Here is a 25,081-nt window from a genome sequence, read left to right on the forward strand (position 1 = left end):
CCAATAGGGGGTGAAAAAATAAACAAAAAGAGAATAAAGACCAACAGGATATATGTAGGATCTTTGTACCTAGGTTGGGAAGAAATTACCAGTTTTATGAACTGTGGTTTTCAAAATACCTATATTAATTGGGATTCCATTACATGGCAAGATTTATACTCTATTTGTACACTGTCGAGGAACCCCATGGCATGAGGGCAGCTTTAGAAATACAATAAATAACTGGGGGCAAAATCTTAACCCCTGGATCTCATGTCAGATGGTGTGCAGGCCTATCAGCTGATGAAGAGCACCACTGGTTGGGGCTGCGTGGTACCAGTGGCTCAGTTCTGTGAGGGCAAGTGTGAAGCTACTGCTGCTGGTACCCAGAGAAGCTCTCCCCCCCCCCAAACCCCAGGACATTAGAGGCATTGGGGCTCTGAAATCCAAAGACCCGTAGGTCCCCAACAGCTATACAAGCCTAACGCTAGTGCAAGGAAAAATGTATGAAAAACCACCCATGTGGCAGGGTTTTGGGTGAGCTGATGGATCCATCCATCCGTTGCTCCCTGTTAAGGATTTGGATTGCTCTGTGAGCCAGGTAATCATGGCCAGTAAAAACAAATACAGCATAACATTTGAATGAACAGGATTTCAATATCCCCATTCAACAAAGAGGAGGAAGACCAAACCAACACTTTTTTATCAATATAAAATTATATATGATTAGCAGCTTATTCATTGAATTTAAATTTTATTATCTCAGCAAATGGTACATTAGAGAAAACTGATTTAAAAAGTGGAAAGAGATCCATAAGACACTCAAGGAATTTAATGGATTACCGAATAGTTATTACATGCAGAAATATGCAAAGATGATTGTTACACTGTCCGTCAAGGCACTTCTCTCACACTACAGAATTTTCTTAATAAAAGTATGGTATAATGTTTACCAGGAGTGTTTACAATACAAAAAGCATATATACAAAATGCAATATAAAAGTAAACTTGAATAGTGCCTTTCACTGGAGGGTATATTAAGGCATTTTAAAGTTTTACTATCAGATGTTTACCCAAATATACCTTTGCTTTGCTTTGGCTGCATTACAGCAAATACTAATGTCTTGTTTAAAATACCAGAGATCTGCAGCCAAAAATTAACAGGTACTTTGGGTAACAGCAGCAGCATCTATGAACCCACTCTCACTGCACTCTCTAGCAGATGTACAATATCAACAAAATTAAAAAAAAACTGGTTCTCCATCACAGCTTTGCATACTGCAACAACAGATTTTTTTTAAGTCTCCAAAAAAGAAAGAAAAGTTTTAGTCAAACATTCTGTAGGGTTGGTTACGAACAAGGTAGAAAAGAATCAGCAAGAGGGCCCGCCCAAGGAAGGAATGTAAGCAAATAGTACAACCGTATTTACAATACAATTACATGATTATAGAACATTTTATATAAATACAGGTCATATGTGTATGTGGAAAAGCAAAGCAATGACATTTTTAATGTTTTAACTGAAAAGTTTATTTAGAAACCAAGTATGGAACAAGTTTCTGTTTTCTCTATCTTTTGTTCGGTCACGTCACAAACTTTTGTTGAAAATACTACAAAACTAAAAAAATAGAATTTCTTCCACGAAGAAAATTGTAAATTGTGCAGTCTATAAAATATTCGAAATTCACACCAGAGACTACTTTGAAAAAAGTTTGAGAAAATCTACATATGGACACAAGGCAACTATAACATCACAATTGCTTATGAGCATATCTTTTGTTTTTCCAAGGGCACAACTTGGCAATAAAGACATACAAACTGATGAAGTACATTGCTAATAAAAACTGATGCTACAATAAATCCAGTCTGACTACTGATAAAGAATAGGTCCACCAAGACTATAAGTCACAAAGATTGGGAAAGCATGACATTCTGTTTATATGAGGACTCTCACAAACACCAGTTATCCTAATTTAGCACTCTCCTTCCCCAAGAAAAAGTAGCATTTGTTGGAATCTTTTGGATGGAAAGTAGGGAACAAATGAGGCAGAATATTATTTCTAAAATGTTCTAAAATGCAGAGTCACACATCACATTCATAATTTCTCTGCATGTAAATATTAACACGCTTAATTAAAATAATTTGGGGTCTACATTTGTGAATGTTACATCATCACTCCTTAGCTGAAAACAGTAATGGGCAAAATCTAGAAAATTTGTTTGGTCAGAGTCCAGTTAAAATTAACAGGCCTTATTTGTGCACCTAAAACCTTTGATGTGTTCTTAAAATTTGGATTGTTATTATGGTTAATTTTTATTTATCACTCGCCCTTCAACCTCAGGTCTCAGGGTGGGTCACAACAATTTAGAATACAACTTTGTAGTTTGTTGTAAACTTTTTAATCACAAAAGTAGGGTACGTTCTACAAATATACATCTCAAGTGCCAAAGGCCAAGATAAAGAGGTGTATCATCAGCATTCTCTGAAAAAATTGTAGTGAGGGTCCCAGACACACCTCTGTGGGGTGGGAGTTCCAGTTTAGGGGCTGCCACCAAGAATGCCCTTTCTAAGCCTCGCCTAAAGTTCTTTGGGCAACAGAACTATGAAGAGAGGCCTCTTCTGCTGATCTTAACACCTGAGATGGTCTGCAGGGAAGGAGGTGGTCCTTCAGGTATACGAGGTCTAAGTAGTTTAAGGCTTTAAAGGTAAACAGTAAAGGACCCCTGGATGGTTAAGTCCAGTGAAAGATGACTATGGGATGCGGTACTCATCTTGCTTTCCGGCCGAGGGAGCAAGCGTTTGTCCACAGACAGCTTTCTGGGTCATGTGGCCAGCAGGACTAAACCACTTCTGGTGCAACGGAACACCTTGATGGAAGCACCGTTTACTTTAAACACTAACATGAACACCTTCAACTGAGCCCAGACAACCAATGCAGCTGTTTAAGAAAATGGATTATATGATTGAAAATGAAATCCCAGCCAGTAATCCTGATCAATTGAGCTTTCTAAGTAATCTTTAAGGGCAGACCAATGGAGAGTGCATTACAATGATCCAATCGGGAAGTTACCAGGGTCTGGAATACAGTGGCCAAATCATTTATTTTCAAAATGGTGCATAGCTGGAAAAGGCACTCATAGCCACCAAGGATAAATGAAACTTCAGTTGAATCCAGAACCCCTAAGCTATGGACCCGCTGCTCCTAGGTCAGGGTAACCTCTTCCAAAACAGGCCATCTCCTGGACTTGAGAACTCGGGACACATAATATCTCTCTGTTTTCTCTGTGAGTTTAGATGATGAACATTCTGTTTTGAAACTGAGAAAGCAAGTTCACATATGCACTTAACTGCAGATAGCAGTTTAAATTTATCTGGCTTTAGCCAGGAATATATTATATTTTATTGCAGGACAAAAAACAAAAACAACTTGCCAGTTTAACTGGAACTCCTATCAATAATAAACAAGGGACAACCTTCAAAATCCTCTTTAAAATAGGACTTTTTTATTTTTACAAACACATCTCAAAAGTTAGAATAACTGTACACTGCACCCTATATAATGCTAAAGTTAAGACATTCCAAGGTCTGATTCACACTTCAGCTGCAAACACAGAACTTATGTTTCGTAGTGTAGGGGAGCAAGACAAGACTATCTGACCACCCACAGAACTTTTCACAAGATTCCCTAGTTAAGACTAAAAGCTATATACCTGCTAAGGGAGCGTTCGTGAACTGTTTTTTTTATACCCATCATATGTAGGACATACACAAGGTAAATTCTAAACCAGAATGTTAAATTATAAAGGTGCTGGAGCAATTGTTTTTTCTTGAAGACAGGTATCTATTTATATGCATTTTGCACTAGCCTATACTCCATGAATAGTACTGTTTTTAATAGAGAAATATTAAACATGCCTAAGCAGGCCAGAGAATGGTCTAAAGGCACAAGATCTGATTCTAATGCTGAAAGTAAGCAGCCCTGACCATGTTAAACTATATGGGCACAAAATTATCTAGAAGATTCTTATGAGCCATTTATGTAATTATCAGAGGAAAAGCAAGGAATCATAATAAATAATAAATTAACTCATTGCAAAAGAATAAGCACTACTCAGGGAAGGAGATTCTTCAGAGCACATTACATTATTTTTCACAACCAGAGATATATATACATATTCTTAAGTAGTTGTATGATAGGAACTTCAGGATGTTGAATCTGCTAATTCAGGCATCCCCAAACTGCGGCACTCCAGATGTTTTGGCCTACAACTCCCATGATCCCTAGCTAACAGGACCAGTGGTTGGGGAAGATAGGAATTGTAGTCCAAAACATCTGGAGGGCCGAAGTTTGGGGATGCCTTTGCTAATTCTTCAAGGGTGAAAAAGCTAGCATATGGGTTTGAAAAGGTAACTATTTGTGCATCTCTGTGTTAGAGAGCAGGACGTTTAGAATAATCTGTGCAGGGGGGGAACTGCCTTCTAAAAAATCAAGCAAGCAAAATTGTATGATCTGACGTTTTTCCTTTAGTTTAAAGAAGCTGGGTCTGGGATGAAGAACTATTTACCTTCTGCAATCACTGAGGTACAAACAGATTTTGCGGGTACAACAGTTACCTGCAAAAGCAGCATGTGCCCTCTATGCAGGAAGCAAGAAATATCTTCATGCCAACATGTACTAGGGAAACCAGGATTTAGCATGTTATTCTTGGAATGATGAAACAAGAGGCTGCAACTGCAAAGGTTTCCCAGAAACAGTCTACTGGAGAGATAAAATTATACCTAATCCCCAGTAAGAAGGATTACTAGTTTAGTTCAAATTAGTTAATGAATCTGGGAGTAAGGAACTGAACCACCTGTTTCAAAACAAGCCCTTTGGTTTGAAATGATACAGCATGAGGACAGTAATAATGGAACTGCAGGGAATCTGGTTATGGTGTTTCTTACAGGGATAGTATAAGAATTCATAGTAAGTATGTATCACAGGAACTCAAGTGTTTCCAGTCTTTTTTACGCAGGATGAGAGCAACCAGCAAAGACATTTTGTGATAGGCCAGTATCACTCTACACACACGCCCCCCCTCCCCCGGCCTCAATTTTATGTTTTGGCACCACAAAGCCAGTAATGCTTCACAAAACAATCAAGCAAAATTAAAATAATTACTAATATGTGGACTTCATTATTTATTGTCAGAAGAAACATGAACATTCCTATGCATGTTTACTCAGAAGTCAGTCCCACTACATTCTCAACAGTTTACTTCTAAATGGGTTTTGGATTATAATTTTACGCTTCTTTGTTCCAAATCCACAACCCTGACAGAGTGCCAAAAAATCCCTACTACTGTAGTTTACTCTCTGCAGTCTCATCTAGAGTGAGAATTTGATAAATAGTCAGGAAAAACAACTATCAGTTTAGTAAGTACATGGTATTAATGATATTTGGTCAAGCTAAGGCAATTAAAAAAACAAAAAATTATGGGAGGAAAATTAATGTATGTGGTCTATATACAAACAAAGAAGTATCTAATTTCCTAAAGAAATTACAATTTCCTAATCTCAATACTTTACAAAGGTGTAACTATTTATTTTTCCTAACATTACTGTTTTCTATTTTCCTCTTTAACAATGCTGGAAAAAAAATGAATGCTTGAAAAAGGACTTCTGTGTTGATAGGGAGAAAAGAAAGACAGGAAAAACCACTAGATCAACAATGATCATGCATCCTTTTTCTCCAACCCAAGTGTGCAGAAAACCAGCTTTCCAACAGTATTTCAGGTTCTCTTGTAGCATACATCTTGGAAATCCCAAAGAATGGTTTAAGTCCTCCACTAAATATAAACTAGATCATGATTTTGGGCCTCTCTTCTGGTCCTCTCCTCATCTTCATCTGATTCTGACTCCAATCTATGACAATTACTGTATTCATATTCAATAGGCTTGGGATAGCTGTAAGGGTAACCATTGTCATCAAAAAACCTTCGAAATGTAAATTCATAAAAAGCATGTTCAGGATGTTTGCCATTTTTATACCACCCATTAAGTGTGTCATTTACATTCCCTTCCTTATCCTCACTCCATAATTTATCTGGGTCAATTGGATCAAAATTTGATGTGTCTGTGGGATGCGTAATTTTAGGGATGTATGAAGCAGGTTGTTGCCGCAGATCACTTGAAAAATCAATAGATTTAAAAAATGGATGTGCTTTTATTTCATCTGCACCATTCTTGCCTAGGCGGTCTTCTGGCCCACGGCAGAGCTTAATAATAAGGTCAGATGCCTCTGGCGTTAGTTTTGCTTGCAGTGGGATGTGCAGTGATGTTTTCCAATTGATAACCTTTAGTTTAAAAACACAAACAAGTGCAACAAAATTAGAAGACTGTTTCAGTAATAAAACACCTACCCTCACCAACAAGTGAAGAAACACTTCTGAAACACATTCGAAAGTAGATTTTCCTCAGATACCTTCATCTGTGTTTCCAATGGTGTTTGTGCCAGGAAGGGAGGTTGTCCAACTAACATTTCAAAGAGAATCACCCCAACACTCCACCAGTCACACAGCTGCGTATATCCTGAAACGGAAGAATACTCAGCAATTTGATATTTTGAATTTTTTTCATTGCCATGTTTTTCAATTTTCTACTGCATATAACTTTATTTTCAGGTCTTAAAAATGGGCTGGTGGTTAGTAATGCTTTTGTATGTGGCACATTAATGTGTATGCAGTTTGGCTTGATTCGTTTTCTTAAATGTTATTGAACACAATTTCTTTTGTGGAAAGGCAGCATACAAACAGAAGTCTAATCTAATTATTATGTAGCAGGACTCTTAAAAGTCAGGAGCTCTATCACACGTAGCACAATAATAGAAAATCTAGGATCATAAAGCGTCACAGTATAGTCGTATTACAATGTTATCTGTATGATAAAAACATTTTGAAAAAATGGTAGGCTCACCAAACCGGGAGGGGGGGGGGACTTCATTGTTCATGTTTGCATTTGTAGCTGAAATGAGAAGCTACCTTAAAAATAGGTGCTTTTTCTATCCAGGTGTACTGTACCACAAGCATTGGAATCTATACAATGTTGGATACCTGTGATCTTCCCTTATTAGGATGAAGAGTTCTTCACATTGATACACTATGTTGTGTTACAAAATATAGCACCATAAATTGTCATTTGTATCAATGTATACAGTCCTGTATTATAGCGGTGCTTCCTTATTATACCAGTTTATGTTTTTGGGTAATCATTTTCAAAAACTAGCACCAAATTACTTTGCCAAGAAACAACAGGAAACATTTACCTGTCCGCAGCAATACTTCAGGTGCAATATAATTTGGTGTCCCAACTAATGAGTGTGCCAGACAGCGCTGGTGCTGACGTGCTGCTCTACGTTCGAGTGGCTTCAACCTGTCTCCACATCTACAGCTTGCCGGATCTCCCCATTCATTACTGAAATCCATGCTGTCCTGACGTGGGTGGTCACCTGCAATAGAAAACATTTTGCGAACCAATAGAACCAATTATGAAGGGGGTGACTGGGAAGCAAAATCTTGCTCATCTTTGCTGTATATATATATTAAATGATGTCATTTCACAATAGTCATTAATATTTTTTAAAGTGGGACAAGATTACAAAAGGCATTTAATATTATATAATGGGTGACTGAGACTCTCTCTGCTTTGATAATGACTTCACAAAATGTTATGGCAGCAATGCGGAATACCTGCTAGTAAATACAGGTAAACACTGCTACTATATATGCTAATATGCAGTAACAAAATGCCATTATTGGACAAAACATTTCTCTTACCACTCTGGTAGTATTTGGAATCATGTGTCCACCGAAAGCCAGTACAAAGCCCAAAGTCAGTCAATTTGATGTGGCCATCACGATCAATCAGAATATTATCTGGTTTTATGTCCCTATGAATGAATCCCATCTTATGGACACTTTCAACTGCGCAGATCAGTTCTGCTATGTAGAACCGGGCCATATTTTCTGGGAAGACCCCCATTCGAATTAACAGACTCATCATATCTCCTCCTGGAATATAGTCCATTACGAAGTATAAATTGTCTTTATCTTGGAATGAATAGTACAAACGAACTACCCACTCATTATCAGCTTCTGCAAGGATATCCCGTTCAGCTTTAACATGAGCAACCTGATTCCGAAGTAACACATCCTTTTTACGTAGAGTTTTTGTTGCATATAAGGCATTTGTATCCACCTTTCTTGCTAAGCACACCTCTCCAAATGCCCCAATTCCAAGGGTCTTAATCTTAACAAACATTGATTTATCCATTTTTGCCCGTTTCAGACGGATGTAGTTAGATTCCTTTTGGCATAACATTTTCCTCATTTGATCCTGGGCTTCTTGGGATAACCCAACCTATGCAACAAATATGAAATTTGACAAGTGAAAAAAATGAAGAATTGCTCAAGGAAAATGTCTACAAACTCAGGTTTAGGACAAGCAAAGCACCAGTCCTTAAATAGGGAATAATGCCTCCATTTTTTATTGTTTTAATTTCTGTGTTGCAATATGTTAGGAGTCAATGAAAACACCTCAGAACAAATATGACAAAAAATGTAGTTTTCAGGGATGGTTAAAAGGAGTGATTATAACAAAGCCATACACTAAGAGCCATGCACAACGAGGCTCAGGATTTAAGGACAATTGGTTTGATGAGGGTCCTTGACTGATGAAAATAGGCAAGCTGAACACAACATTCTGTTACTGCTTAGTGTTTTTTTTGGGGGGGGGACAGGATGGCTAGGGCTACTTTCCTTCATAGAAACAATAGTCAGCTACAGCTAGATCTCATTCACATTTCTTCTATATACATGACAAGCAAAGTAGTCTTCTCCTGTCAGGATTCAAAGCTTACTAAAGAAACTGCGCTATTTCTTCCCATGTGACTTTCTACCCTTCACTGTTAAAGGACTCAATTTATAATTGTGTTGAACACAATCTTTAGAAGAAAGGGAGGGTAGAAAGCGATACAAATAAGTGTCTGGCGAAATAAGTAATGCAAGTACTAAATAAACCAGCCACTTTTAAGTATATAGAATTAAGTAAAATACAAAAATAAATTGTATCATTACCCTTTGCTACTGCAGACCATAAATAATTTTATAAAACAGGAAAAGGAAGGAAGATTAGTAATCTGATATAAATACATTCAAGTGCAGTGAAAGAATACATGCTTAATTCAAATGCAAGTAAGCATGCAGGGTCCCTAAGAAAGAGTCCATGCTATTCTGTAAATGCAACACTTGTCTCCAAAATATTACTTGCCTACCCAGTAACGAAGGGTAGAGATGTCAGGAAAGGTTCCAACACCTTAATAGTTAAATCAGCTGTTAGTGAAAGTGAAAAGGAAAGAGACTAAGAATGAACATGTAGAAAAAGCAAGAACTGGAATTTGATTTACACATCAGTTAGCTTACTATTACATAAAGATACAATTTAACAGGGATTCTTTTTTTTTGAAAAAAAACCCGCATTTCTAAAGAATATCACAGAAGCAGAGAAAAGAGGTTCACCCTTGATTCCAGTGAAAGTGTAAACTAGAAATTAATAACATGCAGCTGAAATTCTAATGCTTATTTTTAACACAGGTAATAAAGGCAATTCCACTGCTTTGTCAAAATACATCTGCCTGTAACAAATCAAAAGAACTCACAACTGATTAAAACAGTTCCTTCCTACGCCACATAATTTTGGAGGGTATACAGTTGTTGTTTTTCTTTCAAAGAGGCGTTTTACATTCCATCAAATAGCTTAACATAAAATTAGCAAGATTAAGGAAAACCCTTCTATCTTGTTAGCCTGTATTCATCACAGGATTTGGTAAATCTCTCAGTCTACTGAGTCACTTACTTCTAGGCCCATGTCTGCCACAAAAAATAGCTGCAAAGCTCAGATTTAGAAGGAATGGTCCTAGCAAAATCAGTGTTGCTAGAGTTTGGGGAAAATAATGCTTAATCTCTTTGACACATTCCTAGGGAAGCTGCCTGCTTCTGACTACACTTGTGTATATTCTTGGTTGGGCACATATAAATAAGTTCTGACTTCCCCATCCCCAACTCTCATGGTATCAACAATTTGTTTCTCTTCTGAGCAATAAAGTGGAAAGTTGGCATACTGCATTTTTAGATCACTTGTTTCTACCCATTTTCCAGTGCTTCCTGATTGCATGCATTCCTTTTCTAGTTTCTTGAATATACCAACTTGGCTTCAGCGGACATAAGGAGATAGATTCTTTTTTGACCAAGGACCCTGTTTTCAAAAAGTAAGGTAGGCCTTTCCTACAAAGGTATAGACAATGGCTAGAGAGCTTCAAGCTCTCCTGTGATTCCAGCCTGATATCCCAATTAGAGCAGCATCATTGCTGACTGTTAGAAGAGCTTTCGATTTTTCATGGTTTCCCCCCTGCAAATGAGATTCCTTCCATTAGGACAGGCTTTCTCAACCTCGGCCCTCCAGATGTTTTGAGACTATAATTCCCATCATCCCTGACCACTGGTCCTGCTAGCTAGGGATCATGGGAGTTGTAGGCCAAAAACATCTGGAGGGTCGAGGTTGAGGAAGCCTGCATTAGGATCTTAAAGTTCCCAGAGTACTCACAAAGCCCTGTTCCCTCACTTTGATTTGAGCTATGTGGACTGTAAAAGAATGAAGTCAGCAAGCAATTCTTATTAGAATTCTCTTGTGCTTGAAAAACTCATTTGAGGACTTCCCATTGACCGCGCCATCTTCCCAGTCGGAGGTCCGTTCAGCGGAGCGGACCTCGGCGCTTCAGAGGTGGGGGGAACCGCCCCAGCACAGCGGACCCCCCTGAAAAGCCCCAAATCGAGTGTTTTGGGGGCTGAAAGTCCAACGGGCGCCATTTGCGAGCTCCCCCCTCCCCGGTTTGGCTGTTTTGAGCCCCCAAGAGCAAGGAGGTAGAGCTGTGGCGCACGGACAAAGACCGCTAACTCTGACAGCGTGAAGCTGCGAGACCGGGAAACAGCTGCGGCCAATACTTCCAAAGAAAAAAAAATCTGCAAAAGGAATAGACCGTGAGTAATTAGAATCATTGGATTTAAATTTGGAAAATTTAAAGGGTGAGAGACCCAAAAAACGGAAGCCGATCTCCTCCCACTGATTGAGCTAAGAAGCAGTCATAAATACCCGAAGCCAGGAAAAGAACTGGAGTTTTCTTTTTTATATATATTTCCAAGGATTGAACTAAATTCTCCCCTTGAGGCAGGGTAAAGGGGAGAAGTGTGCAAGTTGTTCTATTATGATGTCATAATGGAAAGGAATGTATTGCTTTTTAGAGGCTTTGAAATGCATAGCAGGAGGGAGAGCTGAAATAAGTTTGACAAGTTTGACAGCTAAATATCAAGAACTGTAACAGATCTCCTTTGGAATAGTTATATGGAATATAAAGTAACAGGACTTTTTGAGGATACTTTGCAGCCAGTCTGGAGAAAATGTTAATGGAGGAATAAGTTGTAACTACTTCCTGTTTCTTAAGCGCCACTGTGTCCTTGAAAGGATTAAAAAATGTCAACACAAGACTATGCAATTGGATTCCAAGAGGATGGATAAATTTGGTCTGGAACTGGTCTGTTGCTGAGCTGGAAGGGAAATGCCGTGATCAGGGGAGGAAGAGGTAGAAGAGGAGAATTAACAAAAAAAAAGGATAATATGGAAATAAGATTTTAAAGTGGAAAAGGTTGGGAAAAATAAAAAAATGAAAACTGTTAAAGAAGATTCTAAAATGAAAATCAGGAAGGGGGGGTAGTGGAAGTCCACAAGACAATGTTTATGAAAAATGATAAGATGTATGATTTTTAGTGTTTAGTGTTGGGGTTTTTAGATGTTTTTGATATTGGTTTTGTTTGCGGGTATGGGTTGTTGTTTTTTTGGTGTGTATTCATTTTTGAAAAAGAAAAAGAAAAACTCGTTTGAAACCCCTTGGACAAAGCTAATTGCTACATCTCACATCACAACTTGATGCTAACTGCTTAAATAAAGAGATATGTAACAACGCCTGTGGTCTGAGGCTGAATTATACCACCACTACAGTAAAGAGAGAAACAGAGTGAACAACAAGAATCCATATGACAAAACAGTATCCTGGAAATGCTGCCCTGGGACTTTAATTGAAGGTGAAGGTATAAATTCTGCAAATATATTCTGGAACTGAATTTGAGATTGTACAGATACAGGCTTGGATCTTAGGCTCAGAGTCATTTCTGGTAGTCAAACAGCAACTCAGGATCAAAGCTATTTATGTGCTAGGTATAATATTTATTTAATTGTTTATTTATAGTTTTCAAAAGAGAGTAAATGTAGAACTATAACAAATGCTACATTCCTACAGAGCCAGGCTATCATCAATTGCGCACATGGAAGAGGTAAGTTAGTAGCATATGTCACAAACGCCTGCCATGGAAATGACCAAAAAACCTGAAACAGCTCCTTGCAGGAGCTTAAGTATATTTTGCTCATGCAACTATTTCAGAAACAATTTTTTTATAACTTTTCTTCCTAGACACAAAATACCTAACACATCTACCTTGATACTGTTGCATGATACAATACATATAAGGGAAACAACTCAGATTCAACGAATTATCTAAGTATGAATTTTGGGGGGCTGTGGCAAATGATAGTATTGCATATAACAGTAACGGCCAAGCACTGCCCTGGTAAGCACTGCCACCCAAGCACTGCCCTGGTAAGCTGCAGCAATGGTGCTGCCAGGAAGATGGCTCCACAGTTCTAGCCCATCACACCAGCTGCTCCTGGCATTTGGGTATGAAAGATCTCAGATTTAGAGTGTTTGGCCATGAGTAAATCACTGAAGGTCAGCCTAGTGCACCTCAGAGATTTGACACAATCAGAAGGCTTGAAAAACATTCCACACAGAAGCAACACAGAAATAGGAATTAATTAAAAGGCTTTACCCGCATCATTTCATTTTCCAGTTGTTTCTTACGATGGAGTCGCTGCTGATGAGATTTCAGTATGTTTTCGACATGCTGCTCCATAAAGAACTTAAAAGCCTGAGGAGAATAGCTCTGAATGCGGGACTCCCTTCTTTCTTCATCTCTCTTGTTTTTCCTAACAGGCACTGGTGAAGTTGTTATTTGCTTCTTTTCTCTATCCATTCCCTCACTGTTCTCATTCTTTTCACTTTCTTCTTCCTTTGGGAAACTGGGCTGATCCTCTTTGCCAGGCTTTGCAACAGACTCGTAAGGAGTGACAGGTGGATTTGGGTGTAATAAATGTTTTGGATAAGGTGGTGGTGGACCTTGATATGTTGGAGCCTCTGGCGCAGGTGATATGACTGCCATATTTGTACATGGTCCCTCAGAAAAGGAGATGGGTTGGACAGCCTGCATTGGTTGTGACATCCAAGAAGGGTGAGTAGGAGCTAAGGCAGTTTGCAGCTCTGGTTTCAGTACACGCATACTTTTTACTGGCTGCTGTATAGGAGCTGGAGTAACAGCAGTTACTGTGGTGGCAGAAGTCTGTGAATTGGTAGCATGATTTTGCCTGTTTCCAAGAGGGTTATTGAAAGAATTTGACCTTACTGGAATATTGGGTTGCCAAGTTGGAATTTCATGCCCAGAAGATGATTGGGGCCAGGATGTTGGGATTCCAGGAACATTTATATTGTACAGCTCCATATTGTGGCTGTTTCTGTTTGGCACCATCATAGACTGAGGAATGTTCCCATTAGGATATGATGGGGCTGCAGAGCCTCCTGCTTGCATTTGCAAAGGTGTGGGGCTTTGCTGGCTTGTCGGAGCCATGGGGTAAGGCGGTGGTGGTTGACGATTTGCTGAGTTACCAGGCACAATATTTTGATGAACAATATAATCAGTCTGACAATTGCCATTTTGTATTCCAGCCCTTCCAGATGAAAAACTAAATTTATTGTTAACTGAACTTTGCATGATTATTGGTTGCCTGCCAACAGGAACAGAACTAATACTTCTTTGTCCCTGTGTGGGAGGATTCATGGATGATGGATTTATAGGTTGCGGAGGATAGCCATCTTGCCATGCCCCTGGTGGCACTGGGGAAATGCGAGAGATCATATATTCCATGCTACCAGAATACCGTTTTGTCTGAGAATTTGTTTCCCAGGAAGAAGGAGGTGGAGTTGTTCCTCTGGGAGGTGGAGTTGTTCCCCTGGGAGGTGGAGGAGGAGGGGTTACACTCCTTACTTGAGGTGGAGGTGGTGGATTTGCTCTTTGTCCATTACAAGGATGAGCCTGAGCAAACCCTGTTATTCCAGAGCCAGACAAGGGTCTTCCTCCATCAGGCTGAGAAATGGGATTCTCGGAATGAAATGCCAGGCCATCTACCAATGCAGGACCATGTCTCTGAGGCACCAAGGATTCTTTAGAACCTTTCCAGCTCTGCCTGCGGTTGACTGACTGCTGCACTCCCCCTGTTTGTTTTTAAAAGAAAACAACAATGTGCTTTTGATTACATAGTGCACTGTTATTTCAGAACAGGAATTTCATAGGATTAATAAATGTAATGTTTCATTCACAATATGATTCATTTGAGTTTAAAAACATTAATTTAAAAGAACTTCTTTAAAGGAAGAAGGGGCATGAATTAATTCAAATTTATGCACAGAAAAAGACTGGAAGATCCTAAAGGGTTTATATCCTCAGGCATGCTTTCCCAACCAATTTTTTATTTTTAAAAGTTAAGTTTATTTCCCCTCTCTTGGTTGTTTTGTTGGGAGGCACTGTCCATTTTTTAGGGAGTATTGCCTACTTTCTTTATTTTATTATTTCTTGTTTGAGGAATTAAGATACCTGTCTGGGGTGCGGAGGACTCGAAACATCACAAGTGTTTCTTCTGTGAAATGGATATTTTGTGTACCTACATATTACAAATAACTGTATGTAACTGAGCCCAAACACCTTTTTTTTCCAAATGGAAAGCAGCAACAGGACACTATTTTTACTATCCAGCTATTTATTTGCACCAAATTGTTCCTATGCTCAAGAGGCATTCTCTATTTTGTGGTTAATTTATGAGTTTGATAGGACAAACGAACTTGTGGAACTCCACAAGAAAGTCTCTGGGGAAAGGAGGCATTTGATTTTCATCACAGACATGGCAGGCGGAGGATGGACTAAGTATTCCTCCCTCTTACACTCTGAACACTCCTTTCCTGAGGCAGTTTTTCATTTATTTATTTTTTAAAGGCTTAGTTATGCACATTTGAATATAATATGTTAAGTGATCCATTGCTGTAAAACTTTGTCCAGATCTCTATGTATTGCCATTCTCTGGCTATACCCAGTTTTCCAGTTGCCAACCCAAAAGTGGGAGAGAAATGGGGCTGCAGCTAGCCAGATGAGATGAGGAAGCATTCTCAACTTACTTCCCTTCTTTGTGCAGGGGCTTCCTCATGTATTGAGTTAGAATGAAAGCAATAGCAAAAAGACACACACATCCCATTTCAACAGGCCTTAAATTAAATACCCACTTCAAAAGTTAAATAACACCATCTCCGTCCAACCCGATGTCAAAATGAACTGAATACACAAAATTGAGCTGCAATAGTTTGTTGTAACATTGTGTAACCCTGAACATAAAATTTTGTAGCATAGATAAATGAAAATGCTACTTTTTAAAAAGTCTTGTCTTTATTGTTTGATTGTTGAACTTTACCTCAGCTTATTTCCCTGTCCTCTGCCACAAGATTTCCAACCATGGCGGAAGTAGCCAGTTTCATTTCTTGTTTCCAATGCCATATATTAGAAGTGGTTTAGTCATGCTGCCCACATGACCCAGAAACCTGTCTGTGGACAAACGCCAGCTCCCCTGGCCTCAAGCGAGATGAGTGCTGCACCCCATAGTTGCCTTTGACTGGACTTAACCATCCAGTGGTACTTTACCTTTTTTATCTTTCCACGTACCTGGTGGTTTTGTGCCAGCGTTAATAGGTCTAGCTGCTGCCGCTGCCATTTGTTCTCGCCGAGAATCTTGGTAGCTCATTTTACTTATGAATTCAATTGCTGCTTCTATACTGCGGCTGTTGGTTTGTCTTAGAGCTTGTACAACCATATCCTATTTGGGGAGTGGGAGGAGAAAGGTTTTAAAATAAACTTCCAATAACTCACAACAAAAAAGGGAGGAACACATTCAAACCTTTAATGCAGCGTGAAGATGTCTACATAAGATCTAGATTTCAGTTCCCCAATGTGGCCTAATTTGCATACTATGCAAAGTATTTGCTAATTATGCAAATCATGTGGGCAGTTGGGAAAGGATGAATCAACCATCTCCTGCTGGTTTCTCCCTCCAAATTACACTTTCCAGATGACAGGGCTTCTTATTTACGTTGCCATGGAGGGTATAATTGAACCCTCAAAGACTAAATAAAAATTCAATAGATTTTATATATTGTAAGAATTCTAAGACTACAATCCTTTTCTGGGAGTAAGCCCCAATGGACACAGTGAGTCCACTTCTGTACAGTATATGATTGCACTTACAGTTTAAGTTACGATCAACTCTCTGGCAAAGGCTGATGCATCCTTCATAATCTGTCCTTTTTCTCATGCACGGAAGTGCCTTACTATATTTCTATCTCTCTCTGTAGCTTGGTGCCTCCTTTTTTGTCACTCCTTAAGACTTTTAAATGGCATTTTATCTGACTCCAATACTGATGACACTGTGAAATTGAAAATGCAATACTATCCTATTCAGAAGTAAATTCCATTAAATTCAATTTGGCTTACTTTCAATAAGCAGGTACAGGATTGTAGCCTTAGGCTTCTTAGTGCATAGTGTTGGACAATTAGCTATTAAACTTGAGGCAAACTTTCCTCAAGCTCTATTAGAATTTAACATTTATTCCTCCTGGTACAATGTATTTTAAGGTTGGGGATTAGCAGTGTGGGAGAAAGTGTGATGCGGGATTAGGAGGAAAGAGTGAGTGTGGGGATTAGGCTGGAGGCAGGGTGGGGTCAAAAGCACACTGAGCTGCTTCTTTCTCTCTCTTTAGAATACATAAGAGAGTGGTCTTAAAGAAAACTCAAGGCAGACAAAAAAGAGAGTGAAGGGGGAAAGGTAAAGGGCTAATGCCTGAGCTGTCTCCTGACTCAAGTCAGAAGACTGAGGGACGATGCTCTCCTTTAGAGGGTAGTTGTGCCTGATTTCAATAGCACCACTTTCTGGAATAAACAGGAGCAGCAACCCAACTGAGGATATATTTATCCACCAAATCCATTCCTGCCACCCAGACAAAGGGATGTTTCCCAGCTGCAAGGGAATAGGAAAGAAAACAGAGGGAAAACTCTCCCTTATATCATGCAGTAAGTTTCTCAAGTGATGTATGTTGCAGGCAGCAGAAATAGCTGCAAGGGGATATTTTGCCACTTTCCTTCGAAATTCCTACTCCCTAGCTCATTACATATTCCTTTCACCAGTCGCAACAAAAAAACACTGGGTGTGAGAGGAAGTAAAGCAAGAGGTGAAGACTATGAGGAGACAAATAAAAGGTAGATAAGATTGTGTCCATAGAGAAGAGGTTTAAGAAAAGGAAGTGACAGCTTAAACTGGCTCTGATAAGGAACCCAATGAAGGTAATTGAAACAACAAAGACAATGGCCAAAATGAACTAAATTAGCCGCAGAGTTAAAAGGATGGAAGAGATCAGATGAAGCTGAGAAGAGGAAAGCTATTAAGCTATAAATTAATAATTAATACTACACCAGTGCTTTGGCAGCGGAAAAGGACAACAAAAATACATCTTAGTTATATTTATGTTTGAACAATTTTTTGAAACTGCTTGAAGAAAAAAGAGGAATCAAAAACAACTTTAACATAAAGGAGAAGAATGATGCAAAGTAAAAGAAAATATAGTGTACGTAGAGAAGGAGAAAAGACCAATAGCCCAGTTTGGGAAAGGTTAAGAGAAAGCGAATGGAAACACATCTAGCCAGAAATAGCAAAAACTCAAGCAGAGTTATCAGAAATAGAAAGCAAATATAGAAGTGAAGCTGCAGGTTCAGCATAAAACAAAATAACTAACAGGATTGTGAGGAAAGAGAAAATGATCCAAAGCAGATCATTGACAGACTCCAGAGAAGAGAGAAAGATGGCAAAGGGACTTCCTCTGGTAAACATGTTAGGAATGCAGCCTCAAAAACATGATGCATCTTAAAAATATACAAGTTACACTGAAAGAGTTGGGTACTTGGGCTGATTTGTTGCATGATCTAAAGCACTTGAATTTTATGCACTAATGAAATCCCAAAAATAATAAAATACAAGAAATAGGAAACACAAAAAGAGCAACAGTGCATAAAATAATCATTTAATTAACATTACTTATGATATTAACTATAATCAAACAAGAGGTTGCTAGCAATCTGAAATGCTTGTGGAAAAGACCTGAACCACAATACTGTAAATAAAAACAAACATGCCTTTGAAAACCAATAGAACTACGGTAACTATAATGAGCACTAGAAAGCCAAAGTTAAACACTCTGTATTTGGGACTGAATTCTAGAGAGGAACATTAAGCTTATACTAGGAATGTGCATAGGAAGCAGCAACACTGTTTTCTGAGTCCCCAATAACAAATTACAAGCAAAACATTCACAATGATTTCATATGGCTTTTGCACTATCATTAATATAAGAAACCACTTAAATTTGTTATTTTACCTCATCAAATCCAGCAGCTTGTAGATCTTGCAACATCTGTCGATTAACTTCAGATGTTCCTCTTGTTGAAGAACTTGTTTCATTTGCAAAGGGAAGCAGAGAATTTCGAATTTCTTGTAATGCTTTATGGTAGGTCACAAATTTAGGGGGATTTCGACCCTGTCTGGGATCATCAGCTGATATTTTACTCACATTTTGCTCAACTTTTGCAGCTTCAGAAGGCTTAGGCAAATTTCTAAGGCTTTCTCGTATTTCTAGCAACATTTGCCGGCTGCTACCAGTGTAATTACTGGCAGGAAAAGTTTTAGGCCTCATTTGTCTATATCCTTCTGGCTTCTCACTTCTCTTCATGAAACTGTATAACCTCTAACGAAGATTCACCTTCAATATACTCAACAAGTTGGATGGCAACTTCAATATTCACGGTTGACCTTGATTCCAGGAGGATAATCATTCATTCAAACCTAGGTCAGCCAACCTAAATAAATAAAAGTCATTGTTATAACATTTTCCAATTGCTGTTTTCCCACCAGCAGCAAAATCCTATGCATGCTTAGTAAAAAATAACTCCCGCTGGGATCATTTGGTTTTACTCTCAATTAAGTGGGCATAGGATTGCAGCCAGAGTTTTATTTACATGTTTGTTTCCAAATGATTTGATCTGACAGCTTTAGCAAAATGCTTTACTCTTTATAACCTAGCTTGAATTGAGGGAAGTAGGCATGGAGAGAATCTATAAAGAAGACCTCTTTAGAGGTATCCATCTATACGGTAACTCACCCAACCTAAGTGTTCTGTGCGCTGTCAAAGACTGGGGATACTTCTGGCATTGTCTGCAGACTCTCAAAACAAGCTAACCAAGTCAGACTATTATGCAAAAATTTAGACCTCTTTTTGCAAGAAGTCATTTCTGTTGGGGAAAATTAAACTTATGTCTAGTTTGTGGAGAAAGAAATATTTTAAACTGCTTTTAAAATGGGGGTGGGGTGTCCCTGAAATGCACTTTTGGAAAAGCTTTGTTGCAGATTTACTTTCAGTAGCAGTAGTACATTTCCCCCCTCTGAAATTTTTAAATGAAGCTAACTCATCTGGTGCACATCTGGATTTATAAAACACAACATAACTACCATTTTCTCTGCTCTACAATAGGCTTTTGCAACTGCTTTGTTGAGTTTTACGCTCTCTGAAACGGGCAAGTATGTTATTGGTCTCTGAGCCTCACCAATCCTCAGTGAAATGGATACTTGAAACTGTTTTATTCCTATGGCAAATTTAATGAAAGTTCATTTTGATACCCAGATCAGGCTCCAAAACTGGATTTTCCATTCCTAGGTAAGTTACAGCTGCTGAAAATCTGCTTCTCCTTGCAGCTGTTTAAAGGCACAATAATCCAGTGAGAAAAAAAGGTGGTAATTCTACTTGTCCCTCAAGGCATCTTTCTAGATTAGCAGCAGGATTACCAACTTTATTTTCCTGCTTCCGTGAGTTTAGCAGTAGCCTGATATGAAAAGCAGGGCTTCTATGAAGGCTGTACTCCAATGCACTTAGGAATAAGGCCACTTCTAAGTACACTGACTGGAAGCTGTGTTCCCCACAATTGAGATAGCCATGTTATGAAGAGCTTCACCTGTTTACTTTCAGCATGTTAGGCTACTGTCAAAGGCACAGTAATGCAATCCAATAGACACTACTTTGGGAGCCAGTCATATTCTATTCAGTAAGAAATCATGCATTGGATTGAGCTGCATGTGGTAAAATAACTGTTCCTGAAGGTAACATTTCGCTGGTTTCTCTATAAGAATGATGCAGCGTCACTATGAAATGACTAATTATATTTCTGAACAAAGTTTGTCATTGGTATGAGCTTTCATGTGCAAATGATTACGTATCTGAAGAAGTGTGCATGCACATGAAAGCTCATACCAATGACAAACTTAGTTGGTCTCTAAGGTGCTACTGGAAGGAATTTTTTTTATTTTGACTACGTAAGACTAACCTACCTATATTTATGAAGTAGGACATAGTCAATCTTACTCAGAAGTAGGTCCCACTTTGTTCAATGAGGTTTACCCTAAAATAAGTGTGTCTCACAAAAGTGTAGTACGGTACTTCCCCTATCTTTAGCTCCATCTTCATGTACCTGGCCCTGCCTCCCAATAGCTGCCCTATCCTGTGTTCCCCCTAGTCACATCTGGTGTTAAAGGGCCCTTTGGAGATTTGGAGGGCATGCAGGGGAGCTAAGGGAGCAAAGGAAGGGAAGTCCCTTTGCATACACAGAAATCTGCTGCACAATCAGGCGGACATCGTCCTATATATTTGCTTTCAATTAAGGATGTTCAAGGTAGTGCTAAGAACATAGGCCATCAATCCAGTTAAAATACTGCAAAGATAGTAGGTACCCAAGAGGCAAAGACATGCAGGACTATCCACTCACCTTTTTAAAAGGACTGCCTACTTAAAGTCTGCATTTTCAACAAAATGATCTACTTCCCACTTAAGTCAATGGAAAATCCAACTTTGATTTCAATGAACCTGAACAGTCCTCAATGGAAAAAAAGAACAGCTTCTAAAGTTTTGGTCCGCACTTTACCAATGGCACATTTAGTTCCACATTTCAAATGAGGTATGGGCTTTAAAAACCCACCAGTATCAGCTTTTGAAGCATAGTACTTTCAAAAGCAGTAGTGAAAGAATGTGGGATCAACACCTGTAATACAGAAAGAAAGATATCCTACTGGGGTGGCCAATATGAAAATACCTCTTTGAATAGGATTCAGCTAGAAATGCTCAACACTATATGTGCACTAAAATATTACATGTTGTATTAACTTATTTTTTAAAAGCTGATAGGAATTGGCTTGTGCCCCTTCTGTTTTCTTCCAATATATTAAGGTTTAAAACTATTTTTCTCTTCCTGCTAAATATCACTAGTCATGTTTAAATTCACAAAGAGCTACATTCAGACCTGCTATGTTACAAATGAAAAGGCTTCTCTAATGGAAATGTGTTGATTAGAGGAAGCTGCTGCTCTGCAAACTGGACATTCTTGCAGGTATAATGGTGGGATGGGAGATGCAGTATTTGCTAATTCCACTTAAGAGTCTTGAGCACCAAGTTATTGTATTTAACATTATATGGAATTCAAATTTTAAGAAATACTTCAACATCTAGCACAGCACATTACAATTGCTAAACAAATAGAAAATCATTAAGTGGTCTGCCAAGACCAGGGGTCCCCAAACTAAGGCCCATCGCCTTCTACATCCGGCCCGTGGATGGTTCGGGAATCAGTGTGTTTTTACATGAGTAGAATGTGTCCTTTTATTTAAAATGCATATCTGGGTTATTTGTGGGGCCTGCCTGGTGTTTTTGCATGAGTAGAATGTGTGCTTTTATTTAAAAAGCATCTCTGGGTTATTTGTGGGGCATAGGAATTCGTTCATATTTTTTTTCAAAATATAGTCCGGCTCCCCACAAGGTCTGAGGGACAGTGGACCGGCCCACGGCTGAAAAAGTTTGCTGACCCCTGGCCAAGACACTCAGCAATTTTCAGGTGGTCCAGGAGATAACAAGTTTGGGAACCACTTATCAGGTATATTGTCTGGTATGATGCTCAGTAAAAGGTACTCTGGCTTTTCCCCAAAAGTCACCCTCAACATTTTTTTCATTTCTTCATAAATTTCACCCCATAATTTATAAACTTTTTCACATCTCCACCAGCAATGAAAATAGTTTCCTCCTTTTTCACCACACTTCCAACAATTGTCTGAATCATTTCTATATATTTTTGCCAATTTATTTGGGGTCAGATGCCATCTTTAAACAAGTTTCAAAATGTTTTATTTTATATTCGTACTAGCCGTGAATTGCATCGAAACCTTCCATATACTCTCCCATTGTGCCATATAAATCGGCCTCCCCAGGTCTTGAGCCCATTTTGTCATTACCTCTTTGATTGCTTCATCTTTTAGCTCCCACTCTAAAAGGAATTTGTATACTTTTGATAATGGTTTCTCCTTGTTTTCTATTAATAATTCTTGTAATTTTGACTTCCCAATTGTGAATCCTATTTTTTTATGTTCCTGGAAGAGGCTTCGTATCTGCATATATAGCAACCAACTATTGCAATATTGTTTAATTTCTTCATATGGTTTTAACTTCCACTGTCCATCCTCACTTACCAAAATATCCTGGTATGTTATGAATCTAGAGAGAATGACGGCAGCAATTAGAAATACCTCTAAACAGAAATCCAAATTGGAATGGGGGTTGTAGAAGAATATTTTTTTAAAAATGGTATAAAAACGGAGCTGATGATCTGTTTAAATTAGATGGTCATGAGGAAAACAAAATTGGAAAAAAACAAAAACAAATCAAGGACATATATAATAAATGAAAGCAACGCAAATTCAAAGTGAATTTATAAGGTAAGCGATGTGAAATGACTGGGAAGGTAACCTTCTTTTCTTTTTCGTATTGGAATTAAGTATATATTGTATAACAAGACCTATACAAATGTTGTGATTTTTATGATTTTATGTTGTTATATTTTATGAAATTTAAATAAAGATGATTTTTAAACATTAAAAAAAAAGTTTGGGAACCACTACCTTAGATCACAAACACACTTGGAAGCAAGCCCAATTTAAATAAATGAAACTTGAGTAAATATGCGTAAGATCAAGCTGTTAGGAGACCTATAACAATGAAGCAAAAGTCCAATAGCTCATGAATGCCAAGGCAATACTACGGTATAAACTATGAGGAGAAAAGAAACAGCTAAATTTTATAATTGTTAATACCTACAATTATGTCTCAAAAACATCACATTGAGGCACACTTTTAAAACAAAAGAAAATAAAGCACAGTAATCTTTTCATTCTCCCCCCCTTAAGTAAAATTTATACACCTGAGGTTCTGTGTTTTTGTTTACAATCTCCCCTCCCTTCACCCTGGGCATAAGATAATATAGTAAGCCATCTAGGCAAAGGTTTGCTATTTTATTATTTGTATAGCATACAGAACGTTAAGCACCTAATATTTAATAATGACAATCAATATCAAAATACTTGGAAGTAGAGCTGTGGTTTAAAGAGAAAAAACTCCAACTGCAGGTTTTTCTTCACAATTAGGCTATTGATGACTATAGATCAATTCAACTCAAACTTGCACCTAAGCAAAGTACTATACAGTACTGTAAACCAGAGAAAGAAAAGCCTATCAGCATCATATTAGTTAGATAATGTTCTCTGTTAAGTAGATAATTTGATCTTGCATATTAATCTCAGATACGCATTTGTATTATACCTTGAACAAACATTCTTTTTCATCTAATCAATATTCCAAGCAGTAAGATGAAACATTAAAAAAATTATAATACAGAACTGGCTATGGAGAAATAGTAGGCAGGTTTCCAAACAATTCTGATGTGCCCTGGGAGAATGTTAACGACTACCCTTCTTTAATGATCATTTTTTTTAAAAAAAAGCAGTCAGCAAGATAGAGAGATCTGACAGGAAAACGAAATACCAAATAGAGAAATAAAAGAGAACAGCTACTTCGTTAATACGTTACACTTACTTCTCGTCAGCACTGCAGAAAAAAGTGGGGAACGGATGGAGGAGAGCAGGAAATAAATAAGGTGGCTGCAAGCGGTGTCTAAGGTTGAATGGGACGGATGGTCTAATAAGGAACGCCCACGACACCAAAAAGGCCAGAACCCTGCCTGAGAGAAGCTGTACGGAGACGGAGGAATGCGGGGGGGAGAAAGAAGGTGAGACGCTCACTACGCAAGGGAGGCAGCGACGTTCTTGCCGTGGCAGCGAAGGACCCGTTATAACGCCCCAGGCCAAGGCGTGTGGTGCGCAGGGCCTTCCCCATTAACTAGCCACCGAGTTTCCTTCCCTGAGGCGGAACTGCAGCCAAGCCTTCCTACCCACCTGCCTGAGGAAGAGGGAGAAGGAGGAGACGGCAGCGCCTCAAGGCGAGATTCCCAGAGGGGCGGGAGCGGCGCGTCTCTGCAGCGGCCTGCAAGGCTTCGGTCCCCGGTGCTGATGGCAGCAGTTGCTCGTCCCCTCCCCCCTGCAATATCTCCCACCCACCCCCTTTTTTCCGGGGTTCAGTTCCGGGCCGCCATTTTGTCGGAGGGCCTGTCGCCCAAGGTTCCCGGATGTAAAACCTTTTCCCGTCTTCCTTTGCGTGTTTCGCCGGCTTTTTGCCTCCTCCTCTTCTCTCTCTTCCCCCCCCCTGCTTTGGAATGCGAGGAGTCAAAAGCCTCCGCCTTCGCGGGGGGGGGGGGTGATGCAACTGGCGAGAGAAGCTAGGCCAGGCGAGCAGTGCGAAAAGGCAGGCGCGTGCATGCCTCGCGGCGCCTATGGGCTACT

The 25,081-nt window shown here is 39.0% G+C and overlaps 1 protein-coding gene across 5 annotated transcripts; it reads right to left on the reverse strand.

Annotated features, from left to right (window-relative positions):
* Nucleotides 1-713: 713 nt before the first annotated feature.
* LATS1 (large tumor suppressor kinase 1) lies at nt 714-24,888 on the reverse strand. Of its 5 annotated transcripts, none has more exons than XM_035108772.3 (9): nt 24,638-24,888; nt 24,279-24,433; nt 18,699-19,176; nt 15,940-16,090; nt 12,952-14,447; nt 7,795-8,377; nt 7,284-7,466; nt 6,444-6,550; nt 714-6,315 (listed from the first exon to the last, which is right to left on the reverse strand). In XM_035108772.3, the coding sequence occupies exons 3-9, from the start codon at nt 19,047-19,049 to the stop codon at nt 5,809-5,811; spliced, it is 3,378 nt and encodes a 1,125-aa protein (XP_034964663.3). In that variant the 5' UTR covers nt 19,050-19,176; nt 24,279-24,433; nt 24,638-24,888; the 3' UTR covers nt 714-5,808. The 5 variants fall into 5 exon arrangements, with proteins under 5 accessions (XP_034964663.3, XP_088522381.1, XP_034964662.3 ...); XM_088666255.1 differs by lacking the exon at nt 24,638-24,888 and having other exon boundaries at nt 18,699-18,771; nt 19,080-19,176; nt 24,279-24,415; XM_035108771.3 differs by lacking the exon at nt 24,279-24,433 and having other exon boundaries at nt 24,638-24,865.
* Nucleotides 24,889-25,081: the final 193 nt, after the last annotated feature.

This window comes from Zootoca vivipara, chromosome 3 (assembly GCF_965207765.1).
Source record: "Zootoca vivipara chromosome 3, rZooViv2.hap1.1, whole genome shotgun sequence".
In the NCBI taxonomy this organism is placed as follows: Eukaryota; Metazoa; Chordata; class Lepidosauria; order Squamata; family Lacertidae; genus Zootoca; species Zootoca vivipara.